This window comes from Microtus oregoni, unplaced genomic scaffold, assembly GCF_018167655.1.
Source record: "Microtus oregoni isolate MIOR12 unplaced genomic scaffold, Mior012 000004F_ref0000308, whole genome shotgun sequence".
NCBI lineage: Eukaryota > Metazoa > Chordata > Mammalia > Rodentia > Cricetidae > Microtus > Microtus oregoni.
Window position 1 is genome coordinate 48,796,564 of NW_024543063.1, and position 26,734 is coordinate 48,823,297.

Consider the following 26,734-nt stretch of genomic DNA (forward strand, 5'->3'; position numbering starts at 1 on the left):
GCTCATGTGTATCATGTATGTGCATACCTGGTGCTCATGTGTATCATGTATGTGCATGCCTGGTGCTCATGTGGATGTGTATAATGTATGTGCATGCCTGGTGCTCATGTGGATGTGTATCATGTATGTGCATGCCTGGTGCTCATGTGGATGTGTAACATGTATGTGCATGCCTGGTGCTCATGTGTATCATGTATGTGCATGCCTGGTACTCATGTGTATCATGTATGTGCATGCCTGGTACTCATGTGCATGTGTATCATGTATGTGCATGCCTGGTGCTCATGTGCATGTGTATCATGTATGTGCATGCTTGGTGCTCATGTGAGGGTGTATCAGTACACAACACGTGCTCATGTGGATGAGTATCATGTTCATGTGTATATGTGTCATGTGCATGCCTGGTGCTCATAGAGGCCAGAAGAGGGTGTTGGATCCCTTGGAGCCAGAGTTGCGGATGGTTGTGAGCCACCATGTGGATGCTGAGAATTGAATCTGGGTTTCTCTGCAGGAGCAGACAATGCTCTCTTGACTGCTGAGCTTTTCTGTCAAGTCCTATCTATTTGTTGGTTTGTTTGTTTGCTTATGTGTTGGTCAAAGGACAATTTGCAGGAGTTGGCTCTTCTTCCACCATGTGAATCCCAGGGGCATCATATTTGGCAGCAAACACCCTCACTTGCTGGGTCATCTTGCCTGCCCTCTCTAGTTTTCTGTTTGCTTGTTTTTTTTTTTTTTTTTAGACAGGATCTAACTGTGTAGCCCTGGCTGGACTGAATGAAACTTGCTATGTAGATCATTCTGGGTTGAACTCACAGATCTTTGTCTCTTGCCCCTAAATGCAATCCTTCTCTCTCTCTTTTTTTGTAACAAGGTCTTGGACTGGTTCTGCCTTCCAGGTATTGGAATTGCAGGTGTGCTCCCCAACACCCCGCCTCTCTCCTGGCTATCTTGAGAGTACTGTGGTTTTGTTCGTCTTTTGCCTGCATTGTTCTTTCTGTCAAATGCCTTTCCACCAGCTTGCACCGCCCGGTGCTCATATTCAGATCTCAGCTGAAATTTGGAGCAGGGCATGAAATCCTTTTGCTGGTGATCCATATTCCAATTCCCAGGATTGTGGATGTAGATCCTGACGCTGGGGAAAGGCTGACAATTCTGGACCTTGGGAGGCCCTCCAACCTGCAGGCCATTCAGCTTGCAGTGGGAATGAATTTGAAAATAACATGAGGAGCATCTGAATTTTTCTGCTGCGCTGTAATATTTTCAGTAAGCCTGGGGATAGAATACGTGTGCACGAATGTGTATATATGCATGTGTGTATGTGTGTGTGCATGCGTATGTGCGCACACACACACACACACACACACACACACACTGAGAGACCACACACACTGAGAGACAGCAGCTTGTCTTGAGGCCTGGGGTATGGGTGGGGATCCAGGGATCCTTTTGTACTTCTTCAAAACTTTCAATGGACCATCTTGTTTTGTGCCTGCGGCCACGCCTGCCTGTAGATGTTTTCTGGTGCTCCTGAACCCTTTGCTCTGATACATAACCTTGGGCGCCTTTCAGCCTTTCCCACTGCCAGCTTGGAGCTCTGTTCTCTTAGATGTGCTGTAGCAGTTACTGCTTGTGTATTTGTTTTCCAGCTTTCCATCTTTTGTCGTCAGTGTCTCCTTCCCCATTCTTTGTCTCTGTGGTTTTACGCCCTTTGAAAAGGAGACCCCTGTAGCTGTCATTTCAGAAGGACGTTTGAGACAGAGAAGAGTTTGCCTTCAAATTAAAAAAGCTATCGCATGTATTCTTGGGGTGGTAGGACACTGGTGAATGCTTCTGGAGATCAGAGGACAACTTGCAAAAATTGGTTCTCTTCTTCATCGTGTGGGTCGGTCAGGATCGGTGGCAGGCACCTTCACCCACTGAACCTTCTCAATGTCCCTGTCCTCAGTTCTTAGCATATTGCTTAGCTTACAGTAAGTGCCCCCCCCCCCCCCACTCTCCAACCCCCCAGTATTTGGGAAGTCAAGTAATTTCAGTATTTCACCTTTGGAAAAAGTAAGAATCTCTGTTCTACTCAAGATTGCTTACGCACTATTGGACAAGCCACTCCCACTCCGGCACTTGTCTCTGCTTGTGTAAAATAGTAATAACACCTCATCCAAGTGCCTTCCCCAGGGCCCAGAGCAGAAGAGGCAGAGTGCTGGAAGGTTCCGTGTCAAAGTGACAATTCTTCGAAAGTTAGTGTTTTACTTAAGCTTAAAATTAGTCTGCACACGTGAATGACAAATTGGCCTATAATTAATGCCTCCAGGGCAAAATCGACGTTTCACCTAGCTTGCCACTTAGAGGTAGCAAAACCCTTCTCAGCCAAGAAAGGAAACCAGTATTAGTCGCTAAGGGCCTACTGTGTGCACCAGATCCTAAACTGACATGGGTTGTGTGGATTCTGCCGGCTCCGTTCGCCCCGGCTTCTCAACCCTGCATACTGTACCTCTGGCACAGAATTAGCTTGTCTCCAGGTGCCCAGTGGGGGAACTCACACTTAGACCTCATTGCGTGTCACACAGTTGCAGTCAAGTCCAGCTTGGACCGGGCACTGTGCCTGGTACTGGGAGGAGACACAGTTGATCTTTATTACATTTACTTATTTAGTGTGTGGAGCGGGGGTGGGGTGGGGGTTGGGGGCGTGCATGTGGAGATTAGGGGCCAGCTTGAGAGACTAGGTTCTTTGCCCTCCCCATGTGGGTCCCCGGGATTAAACTTGGGTCATTAAGCTTGGTGGCAAGTCTTTTTTACCCATCGAGCCATCTCATCATCCACCAAAGCTTATCTGTTTTTATGTGTATGTGCAACTGTGTGTGTGTGTGTAGGGGGGGGGGGTGTATGTACATGTAAATGCAGGTGCCTGTCGAGGCCGGAAGAGGGTGTCAGACACTCTGTGAGCCACAGGAGCGCTCTTAACCTCCTTACTATCTCTCCAGTCCTAAGTATAGTTTTCACAGGGAAGTCCCCCAAAATACAGGCAGAAGAGCCTACTTTCTCTGAAGCTGACTCTGAGGCTGCGGACGGAGGACGCAGCTCCGCAACTCCTTGGTCAAACTCCATCGACTCCACACTTTTTCCCTCTTTTGCTCCATCGGTCCTCTCCTAGCCAGAGCAGCTGGTGACCACAGGAGTCCAGGCTGGATGCCCAGCAGGTGAGGGCGTGGTGGGGGCGTGACCAAGGCCCATAGGCTACGCCTCAGCCTGCGACGCCCCTCCTCTCCTGCACGACCCCCGCCCCCAGCCCTCAGCGCCCCGCCCCTCCCCGCGCCGGCCGCAGTCTCCGCCCCCTCCGGGCCGGCGCGCGGCTCCCGCCTCCTTCCCTCGGCGCCCGCTCCCGTCTCCCTCCCTTTCCGCTGCCGAGGCGGCGGGAGCCGAGCCCCAGCGGACCGAGACGCGGCCGCAGCGGGCGGCGGGTGCAGAGGCGGAGGCGGGGTGGTCAGGCGACAGCGATGCGGCGGCCGCTCTGAGCCTGCCCGCTCCTGGTGCTGGGGGAACCGGCCGCGCGGGGCGGCAGCATGCGGGGCGGCGAGGAGCTGGACGGCTTCGAGGGCGAGGCCTCGAGCACCTCCATGATCTCGGGCGCCAGCAGCCCGTACCAGCCCACCACCGAACCGGTGAGCCAGCGCCGCGGGCTGGCCGGCTTGCGCTGCGACCTCGACTACCTGCGCGGTCCGTTGGGCCGCCTCAAGGTCGCCCAAGTGGTAGGTGTCGGGCGGGGCTCCAGGTATGGGCGGGCGGGTCGGCGGCCTAGCCCGCGCCTTCCTTCCCCGCACCCGGCCGCGGGGGGCAGGCCCGGTGGGCCCGAGCCAAGTTCGGGCTGCGCGGCCCCCGCCCCGCGCACTCCACGCTCCAAGGTCCTCGGGCTGCGGTTCCTGCTCCTCTGGGGACCGCGCCCTCGGCGAGAGCCTGCCCTCTCCTGCTCCGAAGCCTCAGGGATTCCTGGTGTCCGCACACCTGCACCGGGGCCTACCTGTGTTCGTGTCCTCCCTGCTTCATCCGCGAGCTTGGAGCGCGGAGCCGGTTGCGAGGGCCGTGCCATCCCCTGGCTACTACTGTGCTTAGCAACTTGTGGCAGGTTTTCCGGTTCGTGTAACCCCAGACGGTTCTCTGCTAACAGAGAGGCCGGGGGGGTTGTGGCATAGTTTCCTCCCTGGCGCCTAGCAGGGTGCCCAGCAGATGGTGGACGCTCAATAAATATTTGTTGAATGGAGGCATGTAGCCCAGTTGCAGTGGGGGAGTCCAGATCTACCCATAAAGCCTCCAGTCTTTACTGCGGACGTTTGATCCCTCCTTAGCATCCCGTAGTCTTCGACTAAGCACTGGCTGGGACTGCCCAATTGGTACCCAGAGTTAAGTCACTCTGGCAGGGCGGCCAGTATAGGAGGTGACAGGAGGAACTTTCAGTTGTACTTAGGCATCCTAGAGCACATCTCTAGAGTCCTCTTATTTTTATTTTATTTTAGCCTCCAGAGTGTTTGGTTCAGGGGCTTGTGGGTTTTGTTTCTGTTTTGTGGTTTTGTAGCAGGTCCGTCTGGGTTTTGGTTTATCTCTGTTTTGGACAGGGCACGGTCCGGGTTAGAAAAACCTCGCTACCCCTCCTACTCACTGTCACTTTTAGCCTTCCACTGAGGCCTCGAAACTTTATAGACTTCTCAGCCAGAGAAGCCATTTGCACGGAACTGTACATGCGTGCATTTTCTTTCAGTATCCTGTTGTGCTTAGCTGAGTGCATGTGTTCGCCTTTTTTTGGGGGGGGGGGATATCATCCGTGGACACCCTTTAAATAAAGGTCCCAGTGTTTGTAGGTTGTAGAATCATGGAGGGTTTTCTCTCTTCTGTGTGGAAGGCTCGGTCTTCTGATCCATAGTTTTGAAGGGCTTTAGTGAGAAATAAGTGGAGCAAGTTATCTATCTTTAAATTTTAAACCAATTTTAATCCAGTAATCTGGAATGTTCTCGAGGATTTATTGCTTTTGTGTTAGGTTTTTCTGTTAGCAAAGAGAATATAGGTGTGGGGGGTGTAACTAAGTTAGCCAATGGTTGCCCACGGTACAGATAATCAGAAGCGAGAAAAAAAAGGGCAGGGCTGCACTTGGAGCCAGGTGGACTGCAAAACCTAGTCAAGGACCGTGTTGGTTTACTCACTAGGCCTTTGAAAGTAAATAGAGCTTGCCCCTGTGAACTCTTAACTTGTCCCTCAGAGCAGAGATGGAGTGGTTTGCACCAAACGTTGGTTATCAGTTCACTGCCGGACTTTGCCGTCTCTGTGGGCAGGAGCTGGAGCCGGTGGCTGTTACCTCTTTGGAAAGGTGTGGCTGTGTGGTAGAATTACTTCTCTTGTGGAAGGACATTAGGGCCCAGCCTTTGAAATCTCTAACCGCTCTGTCTGCAGGAAAGGCCGCTTGAATGATGTGGCAGTTTGATGGTCTTATGCCCTTGGCTTCTCAGCCTTGCTAAACGTTGGGCTTTCAGGGTGATCCACCTTCCCTCAAAATAAAACAAACAAACAAATAAAATAAAATAAACTCCAAGGAATTAGACTTTAAATTTAAACTGGAAAAACAAACAAGAAAGTACTTATTCTTTACTTCAGTAAAATTTGGCTTTTAAAAGTCTTAGTATGTGCCAGGCATGGTGGCACATACTTTTAATCCTGGCAAAGGCTGACAGATCTCAGTGAGTTCAAGTTCAAGGCCAGCGTGGTCTACAAAGTGAGTTCCAGGACAGCTAAGGGCTACACAGAGAAACCCATTTTGAAAAAGGAAAAGAAAGAAAGAAAGAAAAAAAAAGTCTTTATAAACATTGTGATGTGAGGCCTAAGGAATCCTGTAGATCCCTGCTTTTCCAGCATGGGGTCCGGCATTTCTGCTACCCTAGGCCTCTGCAGAATCAGCCGATTCAGACCTTCTGAAACTTAATTTTTAACAAGATTCTCCAGATGATCTTGCATATATTATTTTAGTATTAGAAACCTCACACAGGAGGAGACTTGGGTTTAGTTGCTAGCACTCACGTCTGGTGACTCTTGTCTAGAGCGTCTTGTACCTCTAGCTCTAGGGGATCCCATGCCATTTCCTGGCCTCATTGCCACACAGGTGGCAATATACTCAGGCTGGCACTCATACACATAAATACACATTTTAAAATCTGTTTTAAAAAACGTTGGAAGCCATTGGATGGGTGGTGGCAGTTGTGACTGCTTCCCTTAAAAGAGTGAGAGAATAAACTTTACCTCGGATCTTTGATCTTGAACTCTCTAAGCCCCGCCCCACCCCTTTCCTCGGTAATAGACTATGAGAGAAAATGACTAGCTGAGCATTTGAGGAATTGTAAGAATTAAGGAGTTAAAGTAACCTAAGGTGCCTTTTAGGTGACTCAGAGGCAAATCTGAGTATTTGCATTTCAGGGTTGGGCGCTATAAAGTCTTACCTGATGGACAGCCTTGTCAGTGTGTAACCTCAAGCCAGTGCACACAGTCAGTGATTGTTTTATTGTACTCTGGAGATGTGTGGGATGTGATGGTAAAATGGACAAAACCAAACCTGGATTTTCAATAAAACCCAGTGGGAACATAAAGAAACTATATGTAGCATTAAACAGCTACATTTACACAGCTTCACCTGTGATTAACACTGGCTGTAGCTACTGTGCAGAGCTTATCAGTCCCAGATCCCACGGTTATGCTAGGTCTGGGCCAGTTGAAGTTTAATTGAGACAGACTTGGGTGTCTTCTCTTTTGGAGAGCTGGTGTAAAGACCAATCAGTAAAGTACTCACTTGTGCGTTTAATCCTTAGTGCCCATCGAAAAAGCTGAATATGGCGGCTTGTGCTTGTAAACCTAGCATTGGGGAGGCAGAGACAGGCAAATCTCTGGAACTTGCTCCAGCTCTCGATGAACATCCGTGTGGTTAGAGGATGACTCTGAGCTGGTTCTCTCCTCTACCTTTGTGTGGGCTCCAGGAATGGAGTGAAGATCATCGGGTGACATCTCACGACCCCCGAATTCACCCTTCCTGATGAATGTTGCCAACAAAACTTGAAAGAAAGGGGAGCTTCATCCTGGAAAAGACGGACTTTGAAAACGCTGTAGCTAACTTCACACTTAACGGGAAGGAACAAATGCTTTTTCCACGACGGCAGCCAGGCAGTGATGCCTTTGCTTCATTCATATTCAACAGGATTCAGAAGCTCTGACTGCTACAGAGATGGATGGGTGGATGGATAATTATCTGGCGATATGTAGAAAAGCTAGAATTAGTGAGTAAATTAGCAGGGTTATCAGATGAAGATCAACTTGTAAAAATAGCCATATTTCTGTATTCTAGCAATAAATGATTGGAAATTGAAATTTTTAAAAAGCCTGGTGTGGTGACTCACACCTATAAGTAATCCCAGCATGTGGAGGCTGAGGTGGAAATATCTCCATGAATTTGATGCTAGTCTGTGCTGAAGAGTGAAGCTGTCTCACCAAAAGAGAAAAGAAAAATAGCAAAACAGTTGCTAACAGATGGGCGGTGGAGGTGCACATCTTTAATCCCAGCACTCGGGAGGCAGAGGCAGGTAGATCTCCGTGAAACCTATCTTGAAAATAATTACATCTTGAAATTTGCAGGCAAATGGATGGATCTAGAAAACATCATATTGAGTGAGGTAACCCAGACCCAGAAAGACAAATATCATATGTACTCTCTCATAAGTAGCTTATAGACATGAAGCAAAGAAAACCAGTCTAGAATTCTCAAACCCAGAAAACCTGGACAACAGTGAGGCCCCTAAGATCTAATCTACATGGGAAGTAGAAAAAGACAAGAGCTCCTGAGTAAATTGGGAACATGAGGACCATGGAAGAGGGTAGAAGGAAGGGGAGCAGAGAAAAATGTATAGCTCAATAAAATCAATTTAAAAAAAAAAGAAACCTATCTCAAAAAAAAAATCACAAAACAACAAACAAACCAGTTGCTAACTCTGAAAAGAAGGAAATACTTAGCTGGGAAGCTGACGGTGTGGCTCTCCATCCACTCTTAAACTACAAATCTCTGGATAGAGAAATCGTAGGGGACTGAACAAATGGACGGACATACTGCATCATGGACAGGAGAGCTGTTATCTTCATGCTTACCAAAAAGCCAGCAAGGGTTTCTCTGTGCCCTGGAACTCATTCTGGAGACGAGGCTGGCCTCGAAATCAGAGATCCACCTGCCTCTGCCTCCTGTATTCTGAGGTTAAAGGTGGGTGCCACCACCTCCCAACTCAGCAGGATTATTTTGTATGGGGAAAAGCTGAATCTAAAATTGTAGAAAGTCAAGGTGGCTCCAAGGTGGTGATGGGCAGAGGTGTGTGTGTCTTGGGTGGGGTGGGAGGGAGTTTCCTTAGGGAATGGACTTTGTGTCTCTTATCATGCCTTGAGAATCTAAAAAGTTGCTTTTCATGTCTGGCTACTGTAGATCTGCAAAGCCCTGGGCTCTGTCACTCCTGTTCCAAACCACTGGAGCCTGTTGGCACTTGCTGTGGTCTGAATACTGTACCCAGCCCTAGTTCATATACTGGAATCCTATACCTAATGAGATTGTTAAGAAGCAGAGCCAGCCTTAGCAGGGTGAGGTGGTACTTACTTAATCTTAGCACTGGGGAGGTTGAGGCAAAGGAATCTGAGGATAGCCTGGGCTTAAAAAAAAAGGTTTGGGAAGCCTTGAGAGCTTAGTCCTCAGGAGTAGTGTTAGTCTGCTGTAAGAAAGGTCAAAGGTTGCCTCCTCCATTATAGTGGCTGCATACAGGGTGCCATCTGTAAGAAATAGGCTCTCACTGGAAACACAATCCGCCAAAACCTTGATCTTGGGCTTTGCTGCTTCCTGAGCAGTTAGCAACACATTTTTTATTCTTTATATCTTAGCCAGAATGGAGTACTTGGTTATAGTAGTGTGATTAGAGCAAGACAACAATTGATCTTTCTCTGAGTTAGAGAAGTGGGTGGCTGAGACCTTGAGTGGCAGGGAATTTTTTTCACTATATATCTCCCTGTACCTTTTGAATTTTATACTACATGCAAGTATTTTCTCTTAAAAACTACTGGTGTGTGTGTATGTGTATGTATAATATATACTTATACATATATATGTATATATATAAAATCTCCATATGTATATGGAGATTGCTCAGTCAGCAAAGAGCTTGAGTTTGAGGTTTCCCAGAAAGTACTTTAAAAAGGAAAACAAAAACCTGGGCGTGGTGCTATGCATTGGTAGTCTCAACATTTGGGTGTCTCATCCTTGGGGATCCCTGACTAGCCAGCCTAATATGCAGGGTTCAGGACAATGAGAGATCCTGTCTCAGATGTCTTCTGCACACAAATGCACACAAAGACACACAGCTGTCTGCATACACCTCCATATAAATATTTAAAAATATTTTTAAAATAACCGGTACCAGCTCTACCTTAATGAACATTAATTTTAAAGCTAATGTATCAGCTATAATCTGCAATTTTCCCTTTACTGTCCATTATAATTTGGAGGCCTTTGGGGAGAATGACTTAGATAATAAATACTGAACACTCGAACAAACTTGAAGCTTACATTTTTTTCAATACATTTTTCCTGCAAGGCATAGTGTAGCATACCTTTAATCCTAGCATTCAGGAGGCAGAAGCAGGCAGATCTCTTGAGTTTGAGGCCAGCCTGGTCTACATATGTTCTAGGCTGGCCAGCGCTACAGCAACAAAATACATTTTTCCATAAAAAACAAGCATTCTATATTTGTAGCTGATACTACTTAAATTAATGGAAAACTTCTATTTGAAAGGAATCATCTTTAATAAATTTAGTTAATTAAACTGTAACTTTGTTTTAGTGATTTGTTCTGCTTTGGTGCCAGGGCTAAAGGTATTCACCACCATGCCCAGCAAATGTTATTTTTAAGGAAGTTGAAAAAACTATCATCCTAGTATGACAGACTCAAATAGGCAGATTCTTGGAAATATGATCTTGTATGTGCACTTGAATGTGTGTGTGTGCGCGCGTGTGCGTGTGTATGCACGTAGATACCAGGGTCTGATCACTGACTATCTTGTGTATTGAGGCAGGGTCTCTCACTGAACCTCGACTCAACAGTGTGGCTAGTCTAGTTAGAGAGTTTGTTCTGGGGTCTCCTCTCCTCTTAGTGTGGGGATTACAGGTGGATTGCCCCGCCTGCCCCGCATTTACATGGTAGGCAAGCGTCCTATCTGGAGCCACACCACTGCTCTAGCTGGCATTTGCATGTTAAGGAGCCAAACTCTAGTCCTCTTGCTTGTGTGGCCAGTGTTCTACCCACTGAACCACCTTCCCCGTTCTGGAATTTCTGTACAAAGCCCATAGTTCTGGGTTCTAGGTTTTTTGTTGTTTGCTTGTTAGTAAGACCACATCAGTAAATGTCCTCACGAGTAGCCTGGATGCTGCTTCTGAATTGTTACTGGTTTTTGTTGTTAAATGTCCAGGGGTGCACTCAGTACTTCGAATAACAATCCTTTTACATTGCTAAACATCACACACACACACACACACACACACACACACAAAACAGACTCGTTTAACACCTCCCATAACTTATGCAAGGTGTCTGTATGTCCCTGGTCTCCAGTGCAGAGACTGGCAGCTGTGAGTTCATTAAGTCCTTATTGACCCCTCGGGTTACCAGGCCCAGTCCTGACAGCCCTAGAGGAACTGTGTTCCTGACGAGAAATTGGGACATATTGACAATTCTCAGAGTCCCAGGAGGAGAAACAGGATAGAGTTTGTATGCATCTCCCTGAGTCCCAGGGGTCGTGGCTTTCATTCAGTGCCAGAGTGTGGAGAGATGGAGTCTGGCGGGAAGTGTTTGGATCCTGTATGCAGAACACTGTGAATGGCTATTGCTTCTTTCCTGTAAGTTCTCTGCTCAAGGACTGGATCAGTTTCTATGAGAATGGGTAGTTACAAAGACAGGTTGCCACCTGCCCCTTCTGGCATGTTCTCCCGCCTACACAAGCCTGCTTACCCCCTCTTCTTCCTACCAGGACTGTAGCATGAGGCTCTCACCAATGAAGAATTGAAGTCAGAAGTGGGGGGAGGGATGAGCACTAATTACATTTCAAGTCTAGCATAACATAAACCAAAGCATAATAAGGTACATTCTTTCCTTTGACTGGAGTTTTTCTAATACTGGTTATTTTGTGTTGATTAAGAGCCTTGCTTACCTTCTTGTTGTTGACTTGGAGATGCTGGGGGTGGAACTCTCAAGTGGGCTGGATGAACACTGTACCTCTGAGCTATATTCCTGTCCTAGCTAGCATGTTGGTTAGCATTCTCCTGCCTTAGTCTTGGCACTTGGGTGTATTCCTCTGCCCTTATTCCCTTTGCGAAAATGCCCTCTTGGCTCCGTTCTGTAGGTTATTGCTTGAGAGCCCTTCTCTTACCTCCTGGTCCCTGGAGGACAGCCCCACTTGGTGTCCCCCATCAATCTGCTTAAATCTTTGTCATTCCCAGGGGAATAAGCTTTTGTTTTAGGTTTTTCACTGTTTCCCTGGTGCCTGGCACATCACGAGGCACTGAATGAGCAGGTGAATATTGTGTGATGAAAGAGGAAAAATATGGATTGTTACTCAGCATAGTTTATAAGGTCAAGGTATTTAAAAATAAGGAACTTATAAGGGAAGGTTATTGTATATTTATAAATAAGCAGCCAGGATCTACTTTGAGTGGAGACTGTTGGGGAGAAAGTGTGGAAATAAAATGGCATTGTAATGACTTTCTTTTTAAAACTTTTTATAGAATGTCTCCTGCTCCTGGGAAACAGAAGCTTTTGCTTAGAAGACAGATTTTTGTAAAAGTTGGGGAAACCATAGGAAGCTTTGCCAAGCCGTTCGCTTAGAGAAGTGTAAAATGAAAACCAGGGATTCTGTAATTATTTGGAGTTCTTTGCTTTCTGATAACTGTGTTTCGAGAGGGAGTTGCTCCTCTCTGCCAAGATGGGGTCCTCTGGTACCCCTCAGGGTCGAGTGGATGCCTCAGCCAAGAGTTAGGCTAGAGTCATGGTGGCTCTTAGAAAACTTGGTGAAAAGCAAAGAATAGCAGTTCCAGGATTTGTCTCTGGAGGCTGGAGGTGTGGTGCGTCCTCAACACACAAACACGCACATACTCATGCCCTTCACAGATTTGAAAGATTGGCTGAGCCTGGGAATTATTGAGGTAGCAAACACCTAAGGTTGTCGGTCTCATCCAACTGTAGCAGTTCTGGGTGATTTCTTTGCTGCCACTGCAGTTTGATGATGAGCGCAATGGAAGCCTTCATTTTTGTGGTTTCCCGTTGATTCCAGTGTAGCTATGAAAAACAGTGTAAGGCTCATAGATTTCAGTAGGAGAGAGAGAGAGAGAAACCTGGGCCCAGGGCTCTTTTTGTGGAAACCCCTTCAGCTGTGCACGCCCAGGGTTTGTGAGGGTGTATAACTTGAGATTCAGACCTGTCTGCATAACTTTAGAGGAGATCAAAATCAGTAAATAGCTGTGCGTGCTGGCAGGGGCAGCTCAGTCAGTAAACATGCTTGTCACACAAACTCGATGGCCTGAGTTCAGTTTTAGGGTCCCTCTATGAAAGGAGAGATTCAAATTCTGAAAATTGTCCCATGACTTTCAGGATGAGAGCTGGGGCAGATGCAAGCATCCCTTACATAGACCACATACACATATAAACATACAGAGACAGTAGCAATAAGCAGAATAACTTAAAAAGCATCATGACACATCTGCTCTGGTGGGTATTAGGAGTCAAACCCAGGGCCTCAGGCATGCAGGCAAATGCTTTGTGGTTGAGGTTTGTCTCCCAAGCTCCCCCGAGATTGCTGCTGAGGACAAGGGACAATAGAGACTCCATTAGCCTCCCTGCCCTTGGGGTCCAAAGAATCAGGCACCACCATTACAGGCTCTCCATGCTCCTGAATTGAGATTTCTCTCTCTCTCTCTCTCTCTCTCTCTCTCTCTCTCTCTCTCCCTCTCTCCCTCCCTCCCTCCTCCCCTCCCCTCCCCTCCCCTCCTCTCTTCTCTTCTTTTCTTTTCTTTTTCAAGTTTCTCTATGTAACAGCCCTGGCTATCCTGGAAGTTACTCTATGGACCAGGCTGACTTTGAACTCACAGAGATCCGCCTGCATCTGCCTCTTGAGTGCTAGGATTAAAGATTGTTAATATTAAAGGATTTTTAAAAAAATGATGCTTATTACAGACTATAAGCATTTTATGGTGAGGAAATCAATAAACTTACAAATTGTTCAAGGGAAAATTCAAAGAACATTCTCTCTCGTTCCTTCTTCCTGAATTACAAATGGTCAGCTCTTTATTAACAATGAGAGCAATCTTCACAGTGTACAGAGGGTTATTCCACAGCAGCGGATAACCACTCTGGCTTTTTGTCCGCCAGACAGAAATCATTTTCATTTAAGCAAATTAGTTCCGTACAATTTAAGCAGTTGTAAAGTAGCTCAGAGAGATGCAGGTTCCATAGCATCAGGTAATTGAGTTTAGAAACTCCATTCTGACAAGATCTAGCTTTCCGCTGAAACTACTTAGTAACCTTTCTGCTCCATTTCAGAGTTGTTCAGTGTATCCTGAGACAACAGCTCTGAAGGGGCCGAGGGCTACAATTTTACCAGTATTCACTAGGCGCTCCTGATTCCCTCTGTCCCCGCCCCTTTCCTCTAGCCTGAAACATTGTCCCTCCATAGCTTGAGTGCTGACAAGCCTCCTTCGTGGTCTCAAGCCCCCTATTCTAGATTTCCTGTTTATCCCTGGTCCCTTTAATTCACAAAGGTTAAATGCTTACTGCCTGTATGTAGGACCATGCCTTAGGGCCTCACCTGCCCTTGCTGGGCCAGAGTGACCTGTGTGAGAGCTGAAGAGTCCAGGTGAGAGGGTTACCTGCCACCAAAGGCTAAACATAAGATACTGAGCCTGGCACTTAACTGTGGGCAGTACTTGGTAGATATTAGCCATTATAGTGAACACCATGGGTTCTGCCTCATCTGACCCGGTTCTGACCCAGGACCCGGTTCTGACCCAGCTTCTTTTCCTTTCAAGTACCCTCCATATAGACCTACCTCAGCCGGGCTGGAAGGCCCTCGTTCCCCTTCAGTAGCCTCAGTAACACACTGCTGCTGCATGGCGCTAGCCCCACCTGTCGGGCCTGCAAGTGAATGAACTGGGTTGAGGCAGGGACCTGTGTCCTCATTTCTGGCAGCCGTCCTGGCCCAGCACTCCCTTACTGGTTTTTCTTTGCTTGACTGGTGACCTGTGTCTTGTGATGTCCTGTGATAAGCACTGGCTTGAACTGTGTATTTCTCTTTCTTGCTGGTCTGGGCTTTCTGAATGTGTTTGGATAGCACGGTGCACCTGTGGTCTGTTGATAAGTTATACACATCCACATGGCAAAGGTACCTTTTTTTTTCCTGTTTGTTGTCCATAATGAAGAACTCCTGACTGCTAGGCAAGTGTTAACCAGCTCATCCAAGTTTGTTTGGTCTTCTGTGTTGCTGAAGTTTGGGAAAGTCCCAAGTCCAGGAGGAACAACTAGATCTGGTTCATGTTGACCCTGAGAGTAGTGCTAGCGTACATTGAAGGTGACCCTACAGTCGAGTCTCATCTCAATCACAGGAGCAGCTTGCCTGTGCCCTTCCTGTGTGTTTACAGGTGAGGAGCCTGGCTTTTGGAAGAACACATTCTTTCCTCTGGCCAGATGTGAGAAAGTTGGATGAATTTCGGTAGGGGCCTTGCATGTGCTAGTCCTGCGCCTGCCCACCCTGTGCTGGGTCCCCAGCCCCCTCCTTAGCCTTCCTTGCTGTCCTGTGGTATAGGGATAAGCCCCGCCCCTTAGGGGGCGTGTTCACCTCGGGCTAATGTTTGCCTATAAATTTGGCGAGCATGCTCCCAGCCCTCTCTTCTGCTTTCCTGGTCTCCGCCGGAAAGGTGGTTCTGTTTCGCCATTAAAGCTGTATATATATTTTTACAATCTGTCTGCATTCGTTTACGCCGTTACATTTTGGCGTCAACGTCTGGCTATTTTGCCCCCGACCCAAGCGGGTAGTCCGCTAGCTAACACAGCACCCTCCCTTGTGCTGTTTTTTAGTTCGCGAGTCCGAGACACACTGGGCCACACAGGCCCATTCTGCCTGTCTTGGCTAAGTTTGCAGCGGAACCCCACTGCCTGAATTAGCAGAAGCTCAAGTACCTGCGGTTTTGCAACAAAAGCTGCCACAGTGGCAGATTTGGTCTGATACAAAGTGACTTGGCCGGGGCGGTGGTGGCGCACACCTTTGATACCAGCACTTGGGAGGCAGAGGCAGGCGGATCTCTGTGAGTTCGAGGCCAGCCTGGTCTACAAGAGCTAGTTCTAGGACAGGCTACAAAAACACAGAGACCACCTCTGGCAGGAACCGATCATTGCAGGTAAAAAATTTTTCTTTTATAAATAAAATGTCTGAACATGTTACTGTTCAAGAATTTAACAGTTTTTTTAATTGTACCATGTGGGAGATTTTACAAGAGGTGTCTATCACCCCACATCTATGGATCCTTCTGGGATTCGTAGTTTTCTTTGGCACTAAATGGTTTGATAATAGAAATATGATAAAGTCTTTACGAGACGAATCTAGGATTCTTAAGGCAGAGATTGAACGCTTAAAAACAATTGAGAATAACAACAATCTTCTCAAGAATCAGTTTGACGTTCTCCAGGCTGATATTAAGGAGAAATTCATTACTATGGAAGAGGGAACAGCTGATTTGGATTGTAAGCTTCAGTCCCTTTCTGTAGGAACTGAAACATTAGTGGCTGATATTAAGGAGAAATTCATTACTATGGAAGAGGGAACAGCTGATTTGGATCGTAAGCTTCAGTCCCTTTTTGTAGGAAATGAAACATTAACTGAGAGAATCAAAACTGCGGAATGTGACAATTGGATTTTGTCTAAAGCTTATGACAGATTGACAGAAAGATTGTCAAAACAAGAAGGCACGGTTTATGCCATAAAAATTATGTCCAAAGATGAGATGTTCTCTTTAACGGACAAACTTCATACTTAGAATCCTCAATGAAGGCTTTGGAACATAATTCTGGACAGGAGATTCAGACATTGCAGAAGGCAATGATGAATAGAATTGAAAAGATTGAGGAATTTCTAAATTCTGATGAAGAAGAGCAAAGGGTAGAAAGGCAAATTTTAACTACATCTGTGGGTAAATCTCTCCGGGACAATTTCCACAAAGCTCTACCTACAGCTCTACCTGCCTTTCCAGTAATAACAACAGAGAAGGTGATTGGTTCCAAAAACCCTAGGGTCATCAAGGAGGATACATGGGAGCCTGTCCGTATGAATGATCTCAAGGAAATAAAACAAGCTGTCATGACTTTTGGGATGCAAGCCTCTTTTGTTAAAGAGATGCTAAGATCTTGGGCCACGACCTCGGACTGGCTCCAGCTGAGCTCTGCGGTACTTGAGAGTGGACCGCAATTGAAATGGAAATGCTTATTCAGGTAAGAGGCTAGACTCTTAGAACAGCAGGAAAAAGCGAAGGGAATTGACATTTCCCTAGATAAAAATTCTAGGTGAAGGGCTCTTTTCCGACCCTCAGGAACAAGGTAATTTGGATGAAAACACACTCTCCATGTGTACTACAGCAGCCTTAAGGGCTTGGGACAGGGTACAAGACCCAGGACAGAGAATGGAATCATTTGTCAAATTAACAGCTGAAGCAGAAAAGGAACTGACAATGATTGAGGAAAAATTACAACAGGCACATGTGGACAGGGTGAATCCAGAGCTCGATTGTATTCTCGTCATACTACCATCAAAAATTTCTCCTACAGGAATTTTAATGCAGAGAGATGATATTATTCTGTAATGGATCTTTTTACCACATAAACCAAGTAAGAAACTGAAAACTTATGTGGAAAAAGTCTCTGAGTTAATTCTAAAAGGCAAGCTGAGACTTCGTCAACTAGCAGGCATAGACCCAGCAGAAATTATAGTGCCTTTCACTGCTGATGAACTAAAGAAACTATGGGAAGATAATGAACCATGGCAAAGAGCTTGTGCTAATTTTTTGGGAGACATTAATAACAACTATCCAAAAAGCAAGAGGCTTAACTTCATAAAGAGAACTTCTTGGATTCTTCCTCAAATCATCCGTGATGCTCCAATAACTGGAGCCCGTACATTCTGTACTGATGCCAATAAATCATGGAAGGCAGGTTACAAATCAGAAGACTTGGGTAAGGTGGAACAAAGTCCGTATAATTCTGTCCAGAAGGCAGAATTATATGCCATTCTTATGGTGCTAAGGGATTTTAAAGAACCTATTAATATAGTCACTGATTCACAATACGCAGAAAGAGTTATTTTACATATTGAAACTGCTGAATTTATACCTGATGATACAGAACTAACCTCATTGTTTCTCCAGGTTCAAGATTTGATCAGGAACAGGCTTTGCCCTATGTACATAACACACATCCTATCCCATACGGGTCTGCCAGGTCCTCTAGCACAAGGTAATGCAGAAATTGATCAATTATTGATTGGTAGTGTGCTACAAGACTCTGAATTTCATAAAAAACATCATGTTAATAGCAAAGCTTTGAAGAAAGAGTTTTTAATTCCATGGCAACAAGCTAAGGAGATTGTAAAGAAATGCCCTACTTGCTCTTTCTATAACCAAATGCCACTGCCTGCAGGGGCTAATCCAAAGGGCACCCAAAGGAATGAAATCTGGCAGATGGATGTGTTCCACTTTTCAGAATTTGGCAAATTAAAATATGTTCATCACACCATTGACACTTATTCAGGCTTTCAGTGGGCAACTGCTTTAAGTTCAGAAAAAGCTGATTCAGTAATCACTCATTTATTAGAAATCATGGCTATCATGGGTATACCTACACAAATAAAGACGGATAATGGTCCTGCTTATGTTTCTAGGAAAATGAAACGGTTTTTTGATTATTACAATATCAAGCATGTTACAGGTATACCATACAATCCTACAGGTCAAGCAGTCATAGAAAGATCAAATCGAACTATAAAGGATATGTTGAACAAACAGAAAGGGGTGGAAAACACCGCCAGAAATAGGTTACATAATGCTTTGTTAACCTTGAATTTTCTCAACGCTACTGAGAAGGGAACAACGGCTGCAGAAAGACATTGGATAATGGAAAAGTCTGCTGAACTAAATCAACCAGTTTATTTCAAGGATGTGCTGACCTCACAATGGAAGCCAGGAGATGTGCTACATTGGGGAAGGGGTTTTGCTCTTATCTCCACAGGTGAGGAAAAATTGTGGATACCATCAAAATTAATAAAGGTTCGGTTTGAAGAAGAGAAGCCACTTGGAAAAGATAAATAACAATTCTTTCATAAGGATGGCGAGCATACTGATGGTAAGAAATACAGATAGGTTGGAGGCAGGGTTCTTTTCTTATCTCCACAGGAAAATACTCATCTTCAAAGAAATTAAGGGACCCTGAATATTTAATTACTGATGGATGGACACATTCTGTAAGTATTAATTTTTATATACATATATGTCTTATTAAACATTTCTTTATAAATATGTAGAGCTGGTTTTGAAGTTGGACTCTGGCTCAGTCCCTCTCCAATTCCAAGCCTGTTAGTAAGAGAAAAACCCAGAGTTTCTGGAGTTTCTGTCTCATGTCAAGAGCCATGATATGGGACAGAAAGAAATATGAATTTAGAAAACATCTTTGCTTTTCTTCATATCTATCATACTTTTCATTGAATATATCTATCATGCCTTTCATTGAATATATATATGTGTGTCTATATATGTCTATATGATTAATGTTTAAGTTTTTCACAATGAACAATGAGTTTTTCCTGAAGTGACATTTGAAGTTTCCAGGAAGAAGATGGGGCTCCACAACAGCAACTCTACCTGGTTGATATGACGTCATGATACTGATAGCGCTACTACAAGACCTGTTTTGGATACCAGCTGCACAAGACGATCCCAACTTGGTTAGCTGAAATGGTGCACATCTTGTACAACATTCTGGCCAGACCTGCACAAAATACTCAGAGACTATTGGCAATTTTAAAAGACATTGATCTTGAAATTTAACCATCATTTTACTTTCACAGGATCCCCCAGAAAAAAACGTCGCCCTCATGACAGCTGGAAGTAATTCTAGAGGATGACGTCCCCTCTCCCAGTAAAGTTTACCCCTGGGTTTAGGGACATCATTTAGGGGTTGGGAGGTTGGGAGAGGAATTTTATAAGCTCAGGGATCATTTTGAAAAAAAAAAAAAAGAGGAAATGATGGGATAATAGATTTATAATTGTGAGTTACTGCTTTTGGACAAATATATTGGTATCGATTCTTGTATATTGATACAAAGTTAAATTATATTGACTATTGTATGCATGCATGTTTCTATCTCTGTTTAAAACATTTTTTATGTATTGACATATTGTATTGATAAATATATATTGTATATATTTACCATATTGCAGTGTACCTTTCTACCTCTGATTAAGATACCTATATAATGTTTGTGTATTGATATATATTTACCATATTGCAATGTATATTTGTACAGTGTTTATATTTGGAGGTCATTATCCTCATTTGTTACACAGTTGTTTATTGTCTTAGTCTTTAAGTTAGATAGATATTGAGAATTATATAGATAAATAGTCATCTAAGTTCGTCATTTATAATTAGTCTAATCAGGTTCTCTAGATATATAGAGATTATACTCAGTATAGATAGATAATCTTCGACCTCTTCAAAGAGCTGTAGAAAATGGCCTTTAATCTAACTCAGAGTTTCGTGATAGTGAGACACAATTGCTCCTGGCAACACCGCTCTATTCCTGAGAGAATGTTGAGCACCAAAGACACTCCACCTGGAGCCTTTCTATTTGGCAGAACTGGACTTTGGGCAAAGAAATGCCCATACCTCAACCACTGACAGAGATACAGAGCGCACATCAATGGATAAAACAGGACTGTCATATCCTGCCAAGACAGGGTAAGATAGTTTTGAAAAGTTCCTTGCCTTTAATAATGGTATGTCAGTTATGTTAGGCCTTAGCCAAAATTGGTTGACTCAACATTGCAAACGAGACTTTGGGTGATTGCCCAGGTAGTCAGTTGTCTCTGTCAATTGTTGCACATTTTGGATATATCTCGTTTGTTAAGTAATATTTATTCCCTTCTCAGATCTTTGACAGAGTTGAAGATTATATAATTATAATTACTCTACATTATTTAGACTCCTTGAGATAGAATGTTTAGCAAAACTTTTATTCTCAATATTGTTATATTTATTATTTGTTATTATTGTATATAGTTGCATTTGGTTTAGTTCTGTCTTATTTAGACAAAAAGGGGAGATGTAGGGATAAGTCCCGCCCCTTAGGGGCCGTGTTCACCTCGGGCTAATGTTTGCCTATAAATTTGGCGAGCGTGCTCCCAGCCCTCTCTTCTGCTTTTCTGGTCTTTGCGGGAACAGTGGTTTTGTAAGTCTATTTCACCATTAAAGCTGTATATATATTTTTACAATCTGTCTGCATTCATTTACGCCGTTACACTGTGGCTGTGGGGAAGACTGATGATAGGAAGAAGCTCAGGCACATTTAGTGCAGTAGCCTAGGAAGCATTGCATAGAGAGTCCAGTCTACCTGGGCTGCTGTTTAAAGGGCTGGTGCTGACAGCCCAGACTGACTGGCTGAGTCAGTGTCCTAGAACAGGCAGCGGGGAGGCCCCAGGGTTTGGACTGTAGGAACTCCTTGCTCTTTGTAGAATTTTGCCTTTTAGTTTTTTTACTTCTATGCTAGTAAAACAAAAGCTTACTAGTGAGGCAGCAAACGTCTGTATTCTTCATAGAACGTGGTGGAATTGAAGCCCAGGACTGTGTGTGAGTCCTGAAGTATGGTGTGGTGGGCTGGCGAGGAGGTTTCGTCAGCTTGGTCCTGCACGTGTCCCATGTGTCGTCCTCACCACCTTCATTACACGTCTGGGAAAGCCGCAGCTGCTGCCCTGCAGTTGGAGGCCCAAGGGCTGCCAAGCTAGGAGGCCTTAAAAAAACAAAAACAAAAAACAACTGATTGCAAGGAAGTCTCAGGAGAGTCCACAGGACCATGGGTTTGTCAAAACATCTGTGTTCCATTTGTTCTATAGGAGCTGGCAGGGTGTTTGTTTGTTTGTTTTAAAATGACCATTTTCAGTAGAAATGAAGGTTTTTTTTTTCATTTTTTTAAAATTTTTTTTATTTTTTTTTTATTGAGAAAAGGAAAAAAAAAGTATCCGCCTCCTCCCAACCTCCCATTTCCCTCCCCCTCCTCCCACCCTTCTCCCCCTCCCCCCAAACTCCTCTCCCCCTCCCTCTCCAGTCCAAAGAGCAGTCAGGGTCCCTGCCTGTGGAAAGTCCTAGGTCCGCCCCCCTCCGTCCATGTCTAGGAAGGTGAACATCCAAACTGGCTAGGCTCCCACAAAGCCAGTACATGAAGTAGGATCAAAACCCCGTGCCATTGTCCCTGGCTTCTCATCAGTCCTCATTGTTCGCCCTGTTCAGAGAGTCCAGTTTTATCCCATGCTTTTTCAGTCACAGTCCAGCTGGCCTTGGTGAGCTCCCATTAGATCATCCCCATTGTCTCAGTGGGTGGGTGCACCCCTCGTGGTCCTGACTTACTTGCTCATCTTCTCCCTCCTTCCGCTCCTCATTGGGACCTTGGGAGCTCAAGTTTTTTAAAAAGAAAGAAAGAGAAAAAGAAAGAAAGAAAAGCTAGGTGTTTACAGTTACTTTCTTAGTAGAGTATCCAGATGTGGCAAATATAGAATTTAGCCAGACTGGTTCAGCCGTCTCATTCTCAACATCCTGCTCTCAGTGACTATTGCTTACATCAGGCAGGTTGTGCCCTGCGTGGATGCCTGAGGATGAAGGGAGGCGGAGGTTTGCGTGCTCTGATTGCCCCGTCACAGGTCTGTGCCAGCAGCATCTGCTGGCAGGGAAGGTGGCCTGTTGTCCAGAGAGGATGTTTTTGTTTATTTCTTCTGAGACAGAGTTTCCCTGTATAGCTCAGGCTAGCCCCCAGTTCTCAATACTCCTGCCTCTGTCGGGATTACAGTCATGCCCCACCGTGCCTGCCTTCTGCATCTGTTTGCCATTGGCTTAGAGCTTCTGTGGGGAGCAGTGATGTTTGCTTTTTCCCCTTTGGGGCTGGGGATTGATTCAGCAAGCATTCTACCAGCAGCTTGTTTCTTTTGTTTGTTTTTTCTTTCAGTAGCTCTGTCTCCCTCATCTAATAGGGGAATTGATTTTACAGACTCGGCTGTGGCCTGATGTTAATTAAGCCAGATAGGAAACTAAGTTCTCAACTACGCAGATGTAAGCTGTAGATATCTTCTAGACATACTGTTTAAAACAGGTTTATTTTGAATTAATGAACATGTAGCCCTTGCAGCATTTTCTTTGCTGCATGTAGATAATAGTGTATTCAATGCCACGCGAGTGACTGCATGCAAACCAGTAATTAATACGTGCTCCTGTTTGCGGGAATGAAGAGCTTTCATAGCCCTCCTCCCCTTTTGAGCCAGGGTCTCTATGTCAATGGTTCTCAGCCTTCCTATGCTGCAACCCTTAATGTAGTTCCTCACGTTGTGGTGACCTCCAACCATAAGATTATTTTCATTGCTATTCATAACTGCAGTTGTGCTACTGTTACGACATGTAATGCAAGTGTCTGTGCTTTCTGATGGTCTTAGGTGACCCCGTGAAAGGGTCCTTCAACTCTCTGTGTAATCCTGGAGCTTGCTGTGTAGACCAGGATGGCCTTGAATTTACAGAGATCCTCCTGCCTCTGCCTCCCTGCTGCTTTCTCTCAAGTGCTGGGATTAAAGGTGTGCTCTCAGTCCATTTTAAAACCTAAGTTGTGAAGTCAGGTGTAGCTCAGTTGTAGAGCTCTTGCCTAACATGCACTGGGTTCAGTTCTTGTTGCCCTCTCAAGAAAATCCTGAAGTTATCAGTCAGTCCACCGAGCAATTAGTGATGTGTGGTAGGCAGTAGAGTTAGGTGTAGACAGATGGTAGAGTTTCTACCTGAGTGTGTTCCTTCTCCCTTTTGCCTTGCACCTCTCTTCTCTTGCTGTTTCTAGACTGACCTTGAACTTCTGGACTCAAGCCTTGCTTCTCTTTCAGCCTCCCACTTAGTGAGGGTCACGGGTTCACCACTGCGCCCATACCTTTGTGGCTTGCCCGGCTGCTTTGAGGTTACACTGTGTTGAGCTGACCTGTGTCGCCCAGGCAACGCTTGTTGGCTACAGGCTTTATTGATAATAGGCTCTGGGGGTACACTCACAGGTCTCTTGAGTCTTGCAGGGTTTGAGCCACGGCTTCGTTCTTTCTGTAGGACTGTTTTTCTCCCTGATCAAGGCAGCATGTGACTCCTGAGCCCATTGGCCCATGTCTCCCTTCAGCACAGCTCTGCCCAGCTTTGTTTTGTCCCACTTTTGCCTGAGGCCACTCAGATACTCCATTCTCTGCCAGTCTGGCCAGCTGATGGAGGGCATCCATCTATCAGGCTCTTCTGGTAGAAGCTTCTGCGCACTGACTGCCTTGGGCTGAGAACTTAGGGGCAATGCTGGTGTGGGGATAAGAGCTTATGCTGCTGTGTTGGCTCTGCCTGAGATAGCTGGGGGCTGGCAACCCTCAGCCTGCCAGCGTCCATGAGAGAGTGATAGGATGGAGGGACATGCAGGCCTGCAGAGGAAGGTGCCAGTCCCTGTGTAGTTGTTACCAAGCCAAGAGATCCAGCAGCGGGGAATGCTCTGTTTTAGGTGAGAGGAATGAACTACAGGGAGGAGTCTGGGAAACCTTGTTGCCCTGGCTTATTTGCAGAAGGATCCCAGCCTTGCTCGGAATGCTGCTTTAAGAGGCCCATGGAGCTGAGCACATTTGCAGCCTGAGGTTTTGGTCCTTAGTGCAGGGCAGTGTTTCCCGTTTTACAGTAGCACAACTCTGAAGGGTCAGAGGAGTCATAAAGGTATGGTTAAGCAGGGCTAAGCGTTTCATTGTTTAAACTGTATCTGTAATGTATTGTGAGAGGTTTTTAACATTTTAAATGTTTGTCCCTGGCTGTCTGCCAGACCCCATGCTAACCTGCTCTTGATGGTTAAATCCCAATGAGCATGAGACTGTCTCTGTTTGGACCTGGCTGGGTCAAGTTAGAGGTACCTGGCTAGCCTGGGTTTGGGCCTACCCCTTGGGGTCAAGGTCCTGAGCATGAAGAGTAGTCTGCAGTCCCTTCTTCTGGGGGCGGTGGAGTAAATGACCAGTTCCAGGAGGGGCGAGTGAGGGTGTGGGGCTCCTGAAGCCGCACTGCTCTCCGCAGTGCTGGCCTTGCTGCTGCTGTCTTCCCACACATCTCTTCTGCCTTCCTGCTTTCCTGGCTGCTTTCCCCTGCGTTCGAGACCCCCCAGGTTACCACTTGAAGCCAGTTCCTCCGCTGCTGCTCCAGCCTCACATCTGGTGAAGTGTTTTGGGGAGCCTGGGTCTCCACAGGCCTTACAAAGCTCCTTTATGTCAGGACCTCAGCCGAACACATTTGTATTAGGAATAGCATACTTGTAATTCGACTATAAACCACAGACTAGGAGAACAGCCTCTTAAAATACTTATGCCTTAAGAAAAAAATCAGGCTATTGTAGAAAAATAATTTTTTAAAGTAAAAATTGCCAGTTTTCTCAGCTCTCAAGTATGGCCTCCTCAGATACTTGGGTGAATGCTGTGTTAGCCTTATTCCTGTTTGCAGATTACTGGGATGGGATACTATGGATACTGTTTCATAACTTATCCTTGGATATATTGCAGTCTGAAAATAGATATACGTTATTTCTCTTAAGAACGTTCCCTGAAGATGGCTAAGGAGAGGGCTGTACCGGTACTGTTCCTGCCGTGAAAGAATGAAGACCTCGTTCAGCTCTCTAGCTGCCGGGGTGCAGAGCAACACCTCTGTACCTCTGGTGCAGGGAATAGGGGCAGAGTTACAGTGACAAGGGATTACTGCAGCTCATTGGCCGTCTCGTTGGGCTGAATTGTGACCTCATGGATAATGAAGGATGATTGAGGACAGACACCAGATGCAGATCCTTGACCTCCATATGTACCACACACATGCACTTAGCCATGTGCATGCACCCACATGACCACATCCGTACACAACACACACACACACACACACACACGCACGCACGCACGCACGCACTTAGCCATGTGCATGCACCCACATGAGCACATCCGAACACCACACACACACACACACACACACACACACACACACACACACAAACACTTTCTGTTGAAATTCAGAATATATATAGAAATGACCCCCAGCTATGTGTTTGTAGCCTTTGGTAGCACACTCTAATGGACCCTTTCTTGTTTTGCTGTAGGTACCATTTTGGAAATGGGACATTCGTTTCATGGTTGGGTGATAGTATTGAAGACTTACCTAGGAGTAAGGTTGGGTTAGAGATGCAGCTCAGTATAGAGGTCTTGCCTAACGCACAAAACCCTGGGTTCCATCCCAGTTGTACTCACATGAATGCATATATACATATATGTAGTGTAGTAGGAGGTTTCTGTCCTGCCCAGTCCCGCAGTAAACACACAGAAACTATATTATTTGCAATACTGTTTGGCCAATAGCTTAAGCATATTTCTGACTAACTCATATCTTAAATTAACCTATTTCCATTAATCTGTGTATTGCCACGAGGCTGTGGCTTACTGGGTAAAGTTCTGGCTGTCTTCAGTGGGACTACATGTTTTCTCTGACTCTGCCTTCTTTCTCCCAGCATTCAGTTTAGTGTGATCCACCCACCCACCCAGTTCTGTTCTGCCCTGCTCTGCCATGGAGCTGCCACCAGAGATAGACATGCCCACAGCCACATGGCGATACACAGATTAATGGAGATGCATTAAATTAATATGTAAAAGTTAGCCAATAAGAAGCTAGAGCTAATGGGCCAAGCAGTGATTTAGTTAATATTTCCAGTATTGAGCTGCCAAGTGGCCGGGAAACAAACAAGCTACCTTTTACTACAAATATGTGTATATACACACATAGACACATAAAATCTAAAAGGATTTAGGGGCATGGCAGACTAGTAGAATGCTTAGGCTCTGGTTCACTTCACACACGTGTGCACGTGCATGCACACACATACACACACACAGCTTCCTAGGACTGGGATTGCTGGGCCACTTAAACCACTAAACCTTTTCAGCTCCCTGTTTTAATTATTTTAGAACTGAGTAAACAGTTTTCTTGAGTGGCTGTATATTTGTATTCCTTTATTTATTTATTTTGGTGGTCTTTTGATGCAGGGTTTCTCTATATAACAGTCCTAGCTGTCCAGGCGTCTGCTTTGTAGACCAGGCTCCCTCAAACAGGCTGGCTTTGAACTCACTAAGATCCACCTGCCTCTTCCTTCCAAGTACTGGGATTAAAGGTGTGTCCCACAGCCGCCGGCGTATCATTTGTATTCTTACTAGCAGTATGTGAAAGTTCTAGGTGCTCTGCTTGGCCTCAGTCTCTCCTGTCTATTCTGTCTGTTGCCTGTCCGTTTAGAGGTAGAGTCTCACTGTGTAACCCAGGCTGGTCTTGAATTTGAGATC

At 45.5% G+C, this 26,734-nt stretch overlaps 1 protein-coding gene across 1 annotated transcript in view; it reads left to right on the plus strand.

Moving 5' to 3' along the window:
* The first annotated feature begins 3,343 nt into the window (after positions 1-3,343).
* Cmtm4 (CKLF like MARVEL transmembrane domain containing 4) overlaps positions 3,344-26,734 on the plus strand; it is a 58,321-nt gene continuing 34,930 nt past the window's right edge. Inside the window, exon 1 of the mRNA XM_041650639.1 lies at positions 3,344-3,743. Coding sequence (XP_041506573.1) covers positions 3,558-3,743 — 186 coding nt within the window. The 5' untranslated portion in view covers positions 3,344-3,557. The remainder of the gene's footprint in view (positions 3,744-26,734) is intronic.